At 41.7% G+C, this 15,672-nt stretch overlaps 2 protein-coding genes across 8 annotated transcripts; both read left to right on the plus strand.

The window, feature by feature from the left end:
* Positions 1-9: 9 nt before the first annotated feature.
* On the plus strand, positions 10-7,192 carry LOC128429763 (membrane-anchored junction protein). Of its 7 annotated transcripts, none has more exons than XM_053415536.1 (10): positions 10-142; positions 329-436; positions 1,681-1,726; positions 1,863-1,938; positions 2,181-2,291; positions 2,596-2,624; positions 2,723-2,859; positions 5,032-5,098; positions 6,138-6,268; positions 6,772-7,192. In XM_053415536.1, exons 2-10 carry the CDS (start codon positions 336-338, stop codon positions 6,809-6,811), a joined length of 738 nt encoding a protein of 245 aa, XP_053271511.1. In that variant the 5' UTR covers positions 10-142; positions 329-335; the 3' UTR covers positions 6,812-7,192. The 7 variants fall into 7 exon arrangements, with proteins under 7 accessions (XP_053271511.1, XP_053271516.1, XP_053271517.1 ...); XM_053415542.1 differs by lacking the exon at positions 329-436 and adding an exon at positions 491-543 and having other exon boundaries at positions 58-142; XM_053415541.1 differs by lacking the exon at positions 329-436 and having other exon boundaries at positions 35-142.
* A 6,480-nt stretch (positions 7,193-13,672) lies between these two features.
* Positions 13,673-14,572, plus strand: gpha2 (glycoprotein hormone subunit alpha 2). Its single transcript, XM_053416474.1, has 3 exons — positions 13,673-13,793; positions 14,194-14,378; positions 14,468-14,572. Exons 1-3 carry the CDS (start codon positions 13,673-13,675, stop codon positions 14,570-14,572), a joined length of 411 nt encoding a protein of 136 aa, XP_053272449.1.
* The last annotated feature ends 1,100 nt before the right edge of the window (positions 14,573-15,672 follow it).

Below are 15,672 nucleotides of genomic sequence, written 5' to 3' on the forward strand. Positions count from 1 at the left end.
CCGGCGAATCACGGGGCGAGCGGGGCCTTTGAGTGACAGGCGTTTAACTGTTGACGTGCCGCTGGAGGCTGAAGTTCACTCGCGTCTGAGGAGAAGTGGACGACGTGGGAAATACAAGTCGCCATTTTCTGTAGACATTACGGTAATTTAGAGAGGGCGCGGGAGAGAGCTTCATTATAAACTGTTAATTGTGATAATTGGAGCAAAGGCTCAGGTGAAAGTGAAAGTGTTTTCTTGCTAGCTCCTAGTTAGCTGCGTGTGACATGTATGCTAACAGTTCAAAACTTGTTCAGGAAGACGTTCATTTGTTTTGTTTACGAACCTCCAGCTGAGCCATGACGCTGGATACCTTCTCCTTCCCTCTTCCTGAAACTCGGTTCTTCAGAGCTGACGGGTTCATCTACAAGTTTAAGATCAGAGGAGGCAGCAGCTTCAGGCAAGAGAGAAACATACACACAAGTTTATAATCCTGTCATTACTCTTCCTCTAGCGGAGAGCAAGAGGGTTCAAGTGAGAGACTCCGCATCAGAAGAAGTTAAAGATGTGAGTTTTCTGGCTTTATGGATCTCCTCTCCTCCAATAAGTTGATTTTCCTTCTTCACATTTTATTTTATTCAATAAGGGAGTAAAACAACTCAAGCTACAAAATCCAAAACCCAAACAAATAATAATAATAATAATAATAATAATAATAATAATAATAATAATAATAATAATAATAACAATAATGATAATAATAATAATAATAACTTGGATTTATTTAGCGTCTTTCTAGTTGCCCCAAAGCCACCTTACAAAGTTGAAAGGACAGAGAGTTATAGATGGACAGATGGACAGATCGATAGATAGATAGATAGATGGATAGATGGATAGATGGATAGATAGATAGATAGATAGATAGATAGATAGATAGATAGATAGAGGAGTATAAGGCTAGAGGAGTTCAAACATGTAGGGATTTATCAGTGAGGAGGAGGATCATGGTGTAGGATGGGTGTGGTGTACTGCCATGTCTTGTTTCTAATGGGAACCCTGGCAGCTGTGTTCTGTCTGACTGGAGCCTGCCAAGGTCCTTGCTGGGTACCACAGACAGGCAGGGTGGTCCAGATGGGAGGCGTTGAAGGCGTGGATGAGGGTCTCTGTCCCTTTCTTCCTATCCTCCTCAACATCCAGCGTAAAGCGGTGCAAAAAAATGTTCAGTCTCAAAAGCAGTTGTTGCCATCGCTAAATCATTGATCCTTTTTCTCCCTTTTATCTCCATCCTTCGCCCACAACAGAGACGACCACATGCTGTGACTGTGTCTTGATATTTTGTTTCATCTGTACAGGAAAGAGGATCTAAAGCCCCACAGCGTCTGTCTTCCTTTAGGCAGAAAAACTAGAGTCCTGAGTGATCATCCAAAGCCTTCAACCTGTTTTTTTTCTTCTTGTGACTGAAGATTATTGCTTTATCTAGCATCTAATGTTTCCAACACTTAAGGCTCAGCAGCAAACCAGCGTTTTCTGCTTTTAGTTGGATATTGTGCTTCAACAGTCTTTATTGCCTTTTCTTTCATACACTGTAATACATTCACCGATGGATACATTCCCTTATGCTGTGATCAGATTTGACCGTATTTAAAAAAGAAGTTACCAGAACTAGAAATGCTTCCACAATGTTCAGTGATGTGTTTATTTCAGTGGAGAGGAGTTGATGGAAGGAAACAGCTTCAATCAGGAACTGGAGGTAACAATGATTGCTCTTTGTCCCTCTGTCAGCATTTACATTTGTTATGTTGACTTTAACTGTTATTCACACATTTCTTTTTTGGTCAAATTCACAATGAACTGATGCGTTCTGACTGTATCTTCTCTGTTTTCAGGACATCATCAGAACGGTTCTCGGCAACCTGGACAATCTCCAGCCTTTCTCCAGCACCCACTTCAATGTCTTCCCTTGTATCCCTCAATGTAACTTCACCAGGGTGTTCGTCCACCAGTGTATTTATTCATCTGACATCTATCGCGGGGGAGGAAGTCATGCAGATGTACAAGTTTGCACGTGAAGTTTTGGTTGCATGTCTGTGTTTTATGGGTTGAAAAGTAGGTCACAGCCATTATTCAGAGTTGAGATCCCTTTCGTGCATGCAGCTACTTGTGTTATGTTCAAATCCCCTTGATTTCTTAACTTTTTCTCCCAGATAAGAAGCGGTGGGAGGGATTATCTAAGGTGATGTGCAAACACGATGAGAAGAACCTGAGCGCCTACCCTTTCATTCTCATCCTCTACCTGGAGAAAAACACTCCGAAGGGTGAGGTCACACGCAAAGCACTTGTTGCTGCACTTATTGTCTTTGTCGACAAACAGCTGCTGGTAAGATCACAGTATCTAATGCTGAATACACTCTGAGTTACATGCTGCCTTCACCTCAAGATATCTGGTAACTCAGCAGTATACATGGGATAGAAATTCCCATCACAGGCTCTCAGACGTTCGTCCTTGTTGCCAATCCTTCATCTCTTTGTGTTTAAGTGCAGAGGACGAATAGAGTTGTCTTTATACAGGTGCATAATGATGTCTCACATGTGCTATATATATTTGACATCTTGTTTCAGGAACACATGCAGAGAAGAGGCTGAGTCCAGTGAGTTAACGTTATATTATTGACAACATAATACAGTGTTATATAATTCAAACAGACACTGGGAATAAAGAAATGACCAGAGAGTGTGTGTTTTCTAGGAGAAAGAGAGAGAGCATCACTCCAGTGTTTCTAAGCCCCAGTCCAAGCGCACTAAGACTGACTCACCACTAGAGGAGGCCATACTACTGGATTTAGTCAAGGAGTTGGAGGCTGAGAGCCAGATTTCCATGGTGGGGTAAGTCCTCTTATCTACTGTTCTGAAGAGACTACACCTTCTGCCCCATTGAGATAAGATAAACTTTACTGATCCTATACCGGGTAAATTCACCTGTTTACAGCAGTAGATAAAGGTGGTGGAGAAAGTGAAAGTATAAAAATATATACTGAAAATAAAACAATAGAAAATACAGAGTTCATTTAATCTACACCTTTCACCTTTCTACCCTACAGGTGGAACATATCAGCAAAAGTATTATAGCAGTTTCAGGGCTGTACAGTGTGGTAATATTTGAATCCTCTCACATTGACTTTGTGTTTGCAAGTTTCTTTGATAAATTACTAGTTCATACCCTGATATATAATATTACTTGATTTGATTTTATCCATATCATCCACACTTATTATATATTCTCTCTGTTAAACAAAACCGAAAGGTTGCTAGTTTAAGTCCATAGACACACTCTGCATCAAATGCACTGTAATAGTGACATCTTTGTCATCATGGCTGTAATGTTAAGGAAATGTAGCAGGTATTATCGGCATTAATATGGACAATGCAGTGTGAGCTTACTGTATATTGACACACACTCACACAACTGTATACACATTGTGTAGAGATGAGCGTATTCCACACACACACACACATGCGCGCGCTCCAGTGATTCCTGCAGTTATGAATCAAGACATGAGGCAAATGGGCGCCACCTCAATCACTCTGACAGTCAGCTCAGTAGGGTGAAACTTATTATTTAAAATGCTCACACACAATCGCAGGCCTGCACACACACAAACACACACACACACACACACACACACACACACACAGTCACACACAAACAAGTTCCTGTCCTCCACTTAGTTTGTCATTCACTTATGTAAACAGAATTGTCTCCTCTATTTAAAACTTGACGAACGCACAGTCAAATGCACAAACTGTGTAAATATCCGGGGAAGAAAGAAAAAACCCGTCCTCGAGCATCATTACGAGTTCACAGGAAATCCAGTTTCATTGAGCATTTCTCATTGAATTACATTCACCACATTGACCATCACATTAACATGTCCTCACAAAGGTGGCGCACATCAGCACGCAGCAGTGCGAGTTCAAAAGTACAGCGCACATATTGTACAAACACATTTACTGTCCATGTTCAACTCATACACTGTGTGTGTGGGGGGGGGGGGGGGGCTATGTGATTGCCCTGGAGGGACAGAAGGTTTGTTTTTGTGTTAAACCTGCTGGAAACAAGGGAACAGAAAAGTACCAGTTACAAAGAGCAAGTGTGGACGTAGAACGGACAAAAAAGAGCTTTCTGTTCTGCTGCCATGTCTCTATGAATAACACTGACTGTGCAGTTCATAACAAAATGTACGGGTCATACATTGTTATAAATGTATTTCTGATCAGTTTACCAATGGAATTACAAAGTGTGTTTAAGACCTCATCAGACCCTCAGACGTGTGGTAGAGATAATGGACGGCTGGAGCTGAAGCTCTGAGGGCTGCACCCTCCTGCTAGTTCTTCTCTCTGCAGCCTCAGCCTAGTCATGGGAGATTTGGTTTGGTCAAAATCAATAAAACACTGCAGTTGATGCAGTGCTCTGTTGAAAGGAAGACTTGCCACCCTGACTTTTTTGTAGCCACTTACTGACTTCATCTGGAAGCTGACTGGACTTCTTAAAAGTCTCTTTGGACAGTGTCTGCTTATGCATGTTAAGTAATGTACTTAATACTCTTCACACAACTCTAACTCTAACTTAGTGTAAGAACTAAAGAGTAAAATAATGACTTATATACTCTTATCTAAAGGCCTTTGGAGGCCATGCACGATGAAGCATGACACCATAAAATGATGACTCATCATTTTAAATATATATATTTAAATACATTTATATACGACAAACCCTAAACTTAGATAAGCTTTGATATTATAGTTCTGATATATAGAGAGGAGTATGGACCTGGTCCGTTTCATGAAATGTTCACATGAAAAACTTGTTTAGTCACTTGTTTCTCAATCATTAAAAAAAAAAATAGTAACAGCACTCTATTTTTTCAGGAAAGTTGCACAAATATATTTAAATGTTGAGTTCCACATGGTAATTATTAGTTAACCACGCTTTCAAAAATGTTTACAAAAGAAACTGTTCCATTAAAGCAAGGTAACGGTGTGATGTGCGACTTCCAGCAGGCTGCACGTGGACAATCCACATGAAGAGGGAGAGGTCAAAGAGGATCCAGGACATGTTGTCAAGGTGATGCTTTTTATTTAGTCATTCATTCACTTTCATTCATCTCTTGCTCACATTTGGTGAACTGATTTGTCACTCTCTGAAATGTCAAATGAAGAAGTCAGTCGTCTCAGCTCACTGGTGTGTCGACGTAACCGAATCCAACAAGTCATCTTTCACTTTGAATCCCTCTATCCCCAGTACTAGAGCACACACACACACACACACACACACACACACACACACACACACACACACACACACACACACACACTTGTGGCACCTCTGCTTTATTGCAGCCCCAGGCTAACATTAGCGCAGACAGGTAGGATAACAAGTGTGATTAAGGTAATAATAGCATTACATCAGACAAAGAGTCAGACAGAGAGTGTAGGCTATGTGTGTGTGTGTGTGTGTGTGTGTGTGTGTGTAGATGATGTAAAGCAACAAACGTCTCCGATCTGCCCAGCCCCGCTCTCTTCTTGTCCAGGTCCCTTCATCTCATCTGACCCTCTCATTTTCTTTTTTTTTTTACACTCGTCCACCCTGACATCTCTTTCCACCTCTTCCATCTACAGCTTTTCTTTTCTTTTTTTCCCCCTCACATTTGTTTCAAGTGGAAAAAATGATTTAAACTAATTATGTCAGCCCATTGAGTTTTTTATTTTCTTAACACTGAGAAGGAAGTGCCAATACAGGTCTACAGAGCTTTAACACGGATTACGTTGGAATATTGTGGTGGTGTCAAGGTGATTGGTCACTCGTGCACAAACTCAAGAGAAAACTTGTGAAAATTTTTGAAAATCAACTACAATTTACACTAATAAAAACAGCTTTACTCCGCGTATAATTAACAGTGATGTCTTTTTTACACAAGAATTTGAATTCATTCAAAGATGAATAGGCTTTTTTAAACTACATGAGCTGTGGTCAGCTAAGTAGCCCAGAGCTTTTCTTGTTATTCTAGCTCATAGCCTTTGGGTGTTAGGTTGGTTCTACCACAGTTAGTAGCTATTAAAGCTTCGCCATCATTTTAATTGAATCCTTGTCTGACAAACTCCAGCTGAAATCAGACGTCAACATGATGAGTGAGAGTCCAGGTGAAGTGCAGCCAGGGACAATACAGGAAAAAGAAGTGGAGGAGGAAGATAGGGCAGCTTCAGAGAGGTCAGGGTTTCTGACTCGACTGGCCAGGTTAGTGGGATGGCACAGTGGGCATGTTTACTGATCAGCCCAGTTGAAAACCGCCAAGCAACCAGCAAGCAGTGTCTCACTTGTATGCAACAGACAAACAGCAGAAAGGTTAGAAGCAGATCTGCAGGAGCAGAAGACTCACGTCACATCTTATCTGTAGATATGATTGACTTTTACACCCACAGGAGAAACGAGCTGATTAGTATTAAGACAGAAAAAGAAGATGTCAGAGTTTAGGATGGATTGGGGAAATCCAGCTAATATGTGCACAGAAATTACAATACTCCCGTGAAGTATCTGTTCAGACAAGCTGGGACCCCAGACGTCCGCAGGGGAAACAAGGACTGTCAAAAGTAGCTCAACGTCAAATCTTACAAATGTAGTCTTATGGTTTACCCTGTAGTCGTTATGGTGATCATGATATACAGAAGCAGTTTATTGAATGAGACCAAGAAGCAGAGAGTTTTAACTTTTAAAATGTCTCGTTCTCCATCTCTTTGCAGCCGAATCTTCCCTTTCTCCTTGTTCTTCAGAGACGATTGAGAGACAGGAAAGTAGTTTCTGTAATGGAGTCTCATCAGGGTTTGGTTTAGTGGCACAAAACTAATTGTTTGGCTTAGTTTTAGTTTGGTTAAACTTGTTTTGATTTCTTCATGAACTATAATCTATAGATTTGTTGGTTTGTCTTCAACCTCAACTGATTCCTTTTTACATTTGTATTTGTCAGTATAGTTTTCTTAAATGTCCCCTGAGATCTCTGTTCTTGTTCTCTTATTGTTCTTGTGACATTTTACTTTGTAAAGATTTGTTATGAAATTGACATATTTAACTATTGTTACAGAGATGAAGAGTCTATTTTTCACAATATTTTTTATTGTAGATTTCCCCTAATATAAGCAAATAAATATTGTATTGTTGACTCTAGATCACTGCCTCTCTGTCCATTTCTGCTCTTGTATAATCTCTCAGCTCTAGTTTCTAGCGATGGAAATGAATATTTAGAGTGAGGCAAAATTTAAATGTTGACATTGTTGCTCAGCGTGCAGACTGTGCGGTGAGTTCAGGAAAACACATTATGATGCTTTTATTCTGATTGCCGTAGAACCTTCCGTAATGTTTCCACTCCTTCATTTGTGCATGTTTGTGCGCGTGTGTGTGTGTGTCCTCGTAAGCGCACACCTTGAGCTTCAGTGAGTATCACCTTGTGGAAACTCCACTTTCCTCCTGTCAATCTAAATTAGCTAAGTGTTCTGTGTGTGTGTCTCTGTGTGTGTGTGTGTGTGTGTGTGTGCATAGTTTAAAAGTATTTATACCTGAATTCTGATGCAAATATACCCCCAAAAAATATGTTACAAAATAAAATAATGCAAATGAACTTTGAGAAAAAGGTGTGGGGTGTGTGTGTGTGTGTGTGTGTGTGTGTGTGTGTGTGTGTGTGTGTGTGTGTGTGCGGTGTGCGGTGTGCATCCCTGTGTGTGTGTGGCTGCATACACGTGTCCAAGTGTTTATATATGGAGGAAAATGGGTCGACTTAAAAAACATTATCTTAGAAACAGGAAAACGTTGCCTAATCCTGTCCTTACATTGTCATAGAGCCCAAAATAACACACATCACATCATTTATCTAACATATACTCACACACTTTGACCACACACACAACATCCTGTCAAGACATAATGATACACACACAAAGTATTTAAAATAACACACACAACATGCACTCACCATGCACTCATCACACCATCATACGCTGAGACACACACTTCGTATAACTTTCCCTCACACACCGACACACACACGCGCGGATGCATGTGCACACGCACTGAGATTAAAATAACAGGGAAGAAGTGGAAGCGGACACATTAATGATATTATAGTTATTCAAGACGCCACAGTTTCCACGGCAGCCGAGAGCGACGGGGCCACTGAGTGATACAAACATCAGTCACCCCGCTGAGTCACACTGGAGTAATGTGTGAGTGTGTGTGTGTGTCTGTGTGTGTGTGTGTGTGTGTGTACTTCCAACTGCAAGAGAGACTCCAGTTTAACAAAGTTCATTCATGTCTCTCTCTCATGATGAGGTGCCTTGGCCCACTCAGACCCAAAGTCTCTCTACCCCCTCTCTCTTTGGTTGGCATGGAATCAGAAGAAACACACACACTGTGGCCGTCCATGCAACTTACAGTCAACACACTAATTGTTTGGTGTGTGTAGGTGGGGGGGTTTAAGTGATGATGTCACACATTCCGTTTTCCATTGACATAACTGGATTGGGAATGTTTGGGGTAGAGGGGCCATAAGATGATAATTGTGTTTTCGTTAGAAGGGATGTGTGTGTGTTTGAGAGTGAGTGAGAGAGAGAAAGTGTGTGTGTGTGTGTGTGTGAGTGAACGTGCAGCGCTGGAAGCTCATCCAGCATCGACTGAATCCTGCGTTAAGGCAGCTTGTTGTTAAAATGCATTGAAATAGCAGTGTGTTGCTCAAACATCACCTGCTGTCATGAAAATGTGTGTTTACAAAAAATGCACGCATGAGGCATACAACAAGTGAGAGGCAGACATAATGTGAATGACATAATTCTTATCCAACCCGGGCTCTGCATTGAAAGTGGGTTTAGAGGATGCGGTTGCCATTATACTTTATTTTCAACAAAACACAAGTAAAGGCCAAATCCACGAGTTAGAAATCCTGGTCGGCAGCACTCAGCCTCAAAGCAAAGAAAGAAAGAAACATAAACTATTTATACAGATGGATGACTTGACTGCTCCCCAAAAATCAAGTAAAGTGTCCTGATTCGATCTTGTGGCTGTCTCCAGTATAGCTCATAAATCCTGCCTCCTCCTCCATGTCGGTGATTTGGACATGGACCATCATAGAAAGGTAAAAGTAAAGTTAATTAAAATGTAGGGAGACGTCCTGATTGACAGCTGACATTGACTTACGGTTGGTCGAGCGCATGTGTTGGTGGGACATCTCTACCACGGCTACAAGTATTAGCATTCCCCGATCGGGACAGTGCGGACTCTGCATCCAAACGATGGCAGCGTTTATATCCGATTCATATTTGGCATAATTTCTCGATCATGGGAGCAAGTGGAGAAGCTTCGTCCATCTTTATATACGGTCTATCATCCCAAATATATGGTTACATTTTTGAATGAAGGCCAAGTAGAAAATGTCTTGGCACTGTAGCGTCACGCAAATGTTTAAACGTTCGGGGGTCAGATGAGTAAAAGTCAGCAAGCAGGAGTGAGTCAAACCAAACAATGTGTTTTGTTTATGATAATGAAGGAACATGTCACCCAGCGCAACAGTGTGGTTCACTGATGTGTTTTAAATAGCTGCTGGGCAACAATGGAGCGCTGTGGAACCGAGGAATAATCTACAATCAAGCTACGAGTCCCAGGATGCCCGTCAGGAGAACACATTCCTCTGCCAAAGCCCAACAGCTTCACACACTCATGAATATCAATCCCCGTTATATTCCTCTTTTTTTTTTTTTTTTTATCAAGATCCATTAATTCATAATTGACAGATTGATAAATATGTCCAAAAATATCACGATGTTAAAGAAAGCGATGAAAAATATTATCAAATCTGCTCCAAAATTGAATGCAGCCTTTCCTGACCATCAATCCTTTAATCCTGCTGACAAATAGCAAATGAAACCTCAACCCCCTTGGCAGAGGTAAACTGTACAATAGTTTGATTTTGTAAAAACGGTTGACAATGAGTTTGTATTGCTCTATTTTAGCTTAAATCGCTGCCAGGGTAATAAGAATAATCAATAAAGTAAATCGACTTTTCTCAAGTATCTTTTGAAGGTAGGAAGATTTTATTATCTTCATTCCAGGACATTTATTCAAGTGATAGATATGCAGAAATGTGAAAAGGTCTCACTATTAAAATAATGATTGTACGGATTCCATAGCATACATAAAAAGTTTTAAGAAATAAAAGACAGATTCTGATTGCTAGAAAACTCTTGAATTGGGCATATTTCTGTCTTTCTCCGACCTAAGGAGTTGTAAAGAGTAAAGATAAAGTTATTCTGGATAGAGGATAAATATGGAGCAGCTGATGGAGAAAAATTGAAGCAATAATAACAACTGTATCTGAACTCTAATCCAAAATATCTCGAGATGGAGCTAAATGTGTTCTCTGACACACCTCAGGCTGCTGCTTGCGATCGTATTGTTTGGTGAGTTCTTCTAGAATCAGTTCAACTGGCAGATTCTGTTGAGGACAAAGAGTCAAGTCATTTATTTTTATGGCCCAGTATCAGTGGGCTGCAGTGTCTCAGTGGGTTTTGCTGGCACACAACTGCAGTGACTCCCGACCTCACCTCGGGGAAGACATGGAAAAACTCATTGAGAAACCAAAGTGTAACCTCAGGGGAGGAAGTTTAAATAGAGGAACCCCTACATGCACACACACACACACACACACACACACACACACACACACACACACACACACACACACACACACATACATCTAACCCCCTCCTCCTCTGATCGCTGGGAAGTTGTTCCAGCAACTAAGTTTGTTCCTTCACCGTGAAACCCAGTTTAATTTGGAGACGCACCAAGAGAAGACAAAGGGAACCTATTGTGGGTCTTTGGCACCACGTTTAAAGATCTAGAACATTTTAGGAGTGACAGTGATACACGCGTCAATGGTCTGATCTGATAGTCGGTGACCTCTGATGTGTCACTGAAGCCCACACGTACGTGCTGCGACCAAAAGTCAAATTACAGGAATGTCTTTACCCGCTGGAGTTTGGAGAGGACGGTTGCTAAGCTGACATCCTCTGTTCAAGACAAAAGTAGAAGAGAAGCAGAGTCAGGCGTTCCCCAAATACACACACACACATACACACACACACACATGCTGAGAGAAAGAGTTGACCGAAACCCACAATATCTTCTGACCCGACCCTGCCCTTCCTCCTGCAGCCACAAATGGAAAACCCAGGCAGTGTGTGTGTGTGTGTGTGTGTGTGTGTGTGTGTGTGTGTGTGTGTGTGTGTGTGTCCCATTCAGTATATTCATTCCCTTACAGTGTGTATCAGGCTTAGAATATTATTTTGTGTGTGATTAAGTGTGTGTACATGCTTGTACGTGCACCTCCCTGCGTGTGTATGTGTGTGAGGTGAAGCTGTGTGAGTGTGTGTGTTCTCACTGTTGTGGTGGTGCGTTGATGGAAAACCTATCTAGTTTTCCTCTGTGTCACAGCAGCAGTGCCCCTGAAGGTTTAAAACAGAGTGCGAGGATGGGGAGGGCGGAGGGACGCGGAGATGTGAACACGATCCAGGAGGAAGACAGAGAAGAAGTTCAAAGCCATTAGAATATAACTGGAGAGTGTGTTGCTGCACAGGTAGAACGAGTGGAGGAGAAAGACTAAAGAGGGAAGAAAAAAAAAAAAAAAGGGGTCAGACACTCAGCTCTGTTATTGTGGGTGTGCCCACAGCTATAAGTGTCTTACCTGTGTTACTTATAGCCCTGCATGAGGCTCAGAGGAGACACACACTCACACACACACACACCTGTCTGTCCACACACCTGCCCTGCACTTCAGACGCCGCGCTCTCCACTCCACATCTCCAGGTAAGACCCTGCTCGTTTTTTAATTTGAAATGAAAGGAATAGATCTTTAGAACTTGATTGTTGCTTTTTTGGGGGGGATTTTAGAGGCTTTTGTCTGAGAATGCAAAAACATGGAAGTTTGATTTAGTTGAGATTTAGTACATTTGGGAGGAAATGCTTTTTTAAACCTATTTATCTGTTTGAAGATTTCAAATTTTTGCCACTCAAATTTTTTGCATGCATTTGCTCTCTAGTAACATGACAGTAGAATGTTTCAGAGTTTCTTTTAACATTCATAATAACTCAGCTAACCTTTTATAAAAGTTAGTATTATTTTTTATGATTTATATAAATGTTATCTTAATTATCTTAATAAATGATATCAAATGTATTGTTCTCTTTCAGTGAGGCTTTACACATGTAGTAAATGCAAATCAGTAAATTCCATCACTGCATTAAGATGCAGAAGATCCAAATAACATTTATTGTATCTGATATAAATTTTGAACATGAACTGTTTATATAATGACTTGGTTTGATGGTTTGATGCAACCTAAATCCTTCATACAACTTAAAGTAAATTCTAATATATAATTGATGATAATCTGGATGAGTGACAGTGAAATATTTTTAACTCTTTCTTGCCATATGTTTAAATTTATATTTAAAAGTTCCTTTTAGAAAGGATGCATGAGTTTTCTAGCCCTGGATGAGGTTTTATAGAAACATGTTTAGACATTTTTAATGTCTTTAAGATGGAGCAGCAGCTTATGTCACTATGCATGAACTTTGCGTCTTCATGTTTTAAGTTCCTTTTGCACACACCTTTTAAAGGCAGCATTGATAACATGATTTTCAGAAGGTGTTTCTGTGTTCCAAAAACCCAGTCTGTTCTTGGTGGTCTCAAATGCCCGCCCTCCCACTGTCATTTCCCAAAGTGGCGTGTCGTCTATTACAACCCACTTTCCTTGAAAACTAAACCTCCGGGCGTGGAAATGGCACATAAGAGGAAAAAGCCGGGCATATCCCCCTTTCCCGGTGCCCCCACTGGCTGACATGGGGTTAATGGGCCTCACACACACACACACACAGCCACTCAAACACAATCCTGACCCGTTAATTTGCTCTTATACCAGCAGAGTAAATGGCGATTCCCAGCGCTCCCTGGGCTGGAAAGAGCTGCCATTTTAGAGGGCAAGGGTCAGGATCGGTAGATTCTCAGGAAAATATGACTTTATTGTTTACACACGTGCTGGAGTGTGAGAGTGTGAGGGTGGGGGGCACGGGCACGTGCATCCATGAACACTCAGGATCATGCATGCATGTTTGCTCATGTGCGTTCATGTGCAAAACACAGACACACCGACACACACATAGGATCCTTCACCTGATTGAGACTTTAATCCATGCACAGCGATAGGCCGATGAACCTGCCGTCATGTTCTCAGCTCCTTGCTCATTCGTACGAGTCGGAGAGGGCTGTGTACACATGTGTCAGCAGGTAGCTGTTAAATGAGGCAGATTGAAAAGGTAAAGACAGTTGGCTATTGTTTTTACCCACACCGGCTGTTCCTCGGCTGAGTGACACCCAGCCAGACACGCAAGAGGGGAATCACCTTGGCCCGATGGAGACGGTTGCTCTGGGAAGCGCTTTGTTTTTAGGACAAAGTTCAGCAGCAGGAGATCGAGAGTCTTTGAGGCACCAAATGAAAATCCAATGAGTTAAAATGATTGTTTTGTATAAAGACGTTAAAACTTGTGACTTCTCTGTAGTCTTATCATTGCTCTGTTTGGACCCTCTAGGCTGCCATTCAGATGTCGCCCTGCGTGACCTCACATCTCTGCCTGCTGGTCTTACCAGTGATGTCACTGCTGCTGCTCTTCTCTCCCATTGGTTGGAGCTACGATGGCCTCACCCCTGGCTGTCACCTTCACCGTGAGTTACACACACGAGCACACAGGGGTACAACGTTTTCAGACCCCAAATCTATTCATAGGGAGCAACAGTGTTTATGGGTAATGTGGTCTTGAGTACATTATCATCAACCAATTGTTGAGACCAATGACTGTATATAAAGAGGGATGACACGTCTTTCTAGAGATCATAGAAAACGTTTCCAGGAAAGATTTATTTGACGTGTACTTTGACTGACGTATGGTCTATGTCCTAACCATTAACATGGAACCAGTCACCAGGGGACAATCAATGCCACGATGTCTACCATCTTTTATATACAGTTATATACAACCTTCAATATCTCATGAAAGTATTGCTTGGCCGCATCACAAACACAAAACACAAACATAAGCTCATTGGCCCTCTTGTTCCTCTCCAGCCTTCAACGTGACCATCCGCAGTGACCGCCGCAGCACGTGTAAAGGCACCCATCTGGTCTACGCCTGTGTGGGCTACTGCGAGTCCAGCGCCTTCCCGTCCCGATACTCCGTCCTCGTGGCCTCCAACTTCACCCACAACATCACCTCCGCCTCACGATGCTGCACCATCAGCAAGGACGCCAAGGTGAGGAGCGGAGGGAGGTGACTGGTTGTGCACTACGATAAAAAGTTTCTAAATGTCTTATTCATGGACTTTTGCTTTTCTTCCCTCAGGTCAAAGTTCGCTTGGACTGCCCTCGTGGTCGCCACCATGATGAAATAGAGATCCTGACAGCGAAGGCGTGTCGCTGCGACATGTGCCGCAAGTCCCGCTACTGACATGTCATGACAGCATGAGGTGTGGCACTGGGATGAAAACCACAATCCCCCTCGGAACGATTGAACCAGTAACTGTCCTTCATCTGTCTGTGTTGGCTTCTTTTAAATGTTGAAGAAAATTCACTTTAACCTATTTCACTGAAAACAAATTGGTTCCACCACGTTACTCTCAAAACCAGGATGTCCTTCATACGTCTTTGTAAAGAAAATCAAACGATGGAGAGGCACCTGCAGAAATACAGAGACCATAGGAGTCTGAAAGTTTCACATCAAGTGAAATTTCCTCTGGATCACTAATCCATTACTTTTTATTGAAATGCAAAATTCCCACTTTTGAATGTCCAAAGATACGTGCTGTATGTGTGGTGTGTGTACTTGTACCGGAATCTTTGTGAGGACGCATAGACCTTACGGAGTGTGGACATCTTGGGAAAGTGAGGACATTGTGACTCGTCCTCACTTTAAAGGGTCAAGACTCTCTTCAGTGTTAAGCTTCACCATATTTCTGCCCAGACAAGAACTCAAGAACGAACACAGCCGCTCAACTTGGAAGGCCTTTGTAAAAATCTTAACTGTATTGTCTGAAAACACCATTTGCAAAATGTTATTGGTGACGGTTGAGGCTGGGGCTGGTGTCCTCATTAAGACAGTAGTTTGTGTCTATGTGTGTGTGTTTGTGATTGTATTGTGTTTTCTTTGTTGTGTAAAATGTGATGTGAGGGCGTCTTCTGTAGAAAACTTGATCGACACACACACGCGTGTGACAGTATAAACAGTCTATCACAAAAACTGAAACTTAGCAAACCGTTACATATACGCAGACAGAAATGAAAAGTATTGACACTCATTCAAGCACGATGCAGACTCAATCAAATTCAAACTCTTTCATACTGAACTATATATCATATTATATATAGTTGATATTGAAATACAGTGTGGTCCAAGTGGTCTCAAACTTTCAGGACCAGACATGAATAAAAACATGTCAGGCAGTTACGTCAATGTTAATTCACGACATCGGCAACGTTTGGACTCAAGGTCATTTAAATACATAGTTCCATCATTTGCAATAACCACTAAACCCAGACACGAGACTAAAG

This window comes from Pleuronectes platessa, chromosome 23, assembly GCF_947347685.1.
Source record: "Pleuronectes platessa chromosome 23, fPlePla1.1, whole genome shotgun sequence".
Taxonomy (NCBI): Eukaryota; Metazoa; Chordata; class Actinopteri; order Pleuronectiformes; family Pleuronectidae; genus Pleuronectes; species Pleuronectes platessa.

Excerpts from the sequence above, each read along its gene's own strand:
- LOC128429763 (XM_053415536.1), top strand. The coding sequence starts at position 336 with ATGACGCTGGATACCTTCTCCTTCCCTCTTCCTGAAACTCGGTTCTTC. Across the intron at positions 2,625-2,722 it reads CAGAGAAGAGGCTGAGTCCA|GAGAAAGAGAGAGAGCATCA; the intron begins GTGAGTTAACGT and ends TGTGTTTTCTAG. Across the intron at positions 6,269-6,771 it reads TTTCTGACTCGACTGGCCAG|CCGAATCTTCCCTTTCTCCT; the intron begins GTTAGTGGGATG and ends ATCTCTTTGCAG.
- gpha2 (XM_053416474.1), top strand. The coding sequence starts at position 13,673 with ATGTCGCCCTGCGTGACCTCACATCTCTGCCTGCTGGTCTTACCAGTG. Across the intron at positions 13,794-14,193 it reads CCCTGGCTGTCACCTTCACC|CCTTCAACGTGACCATCCGC; the intron begins GTGAGTTACACA and ends GTTCCTCTCCAG. Across the intron at positions 14,379-14,467 it reads CCATCAGCAAGGACGCCAAG|GTCAAAGTTCGCTTGGACTG; the intron begins GTGAGGAGCGGA and ends TTCTTCCCTCAG.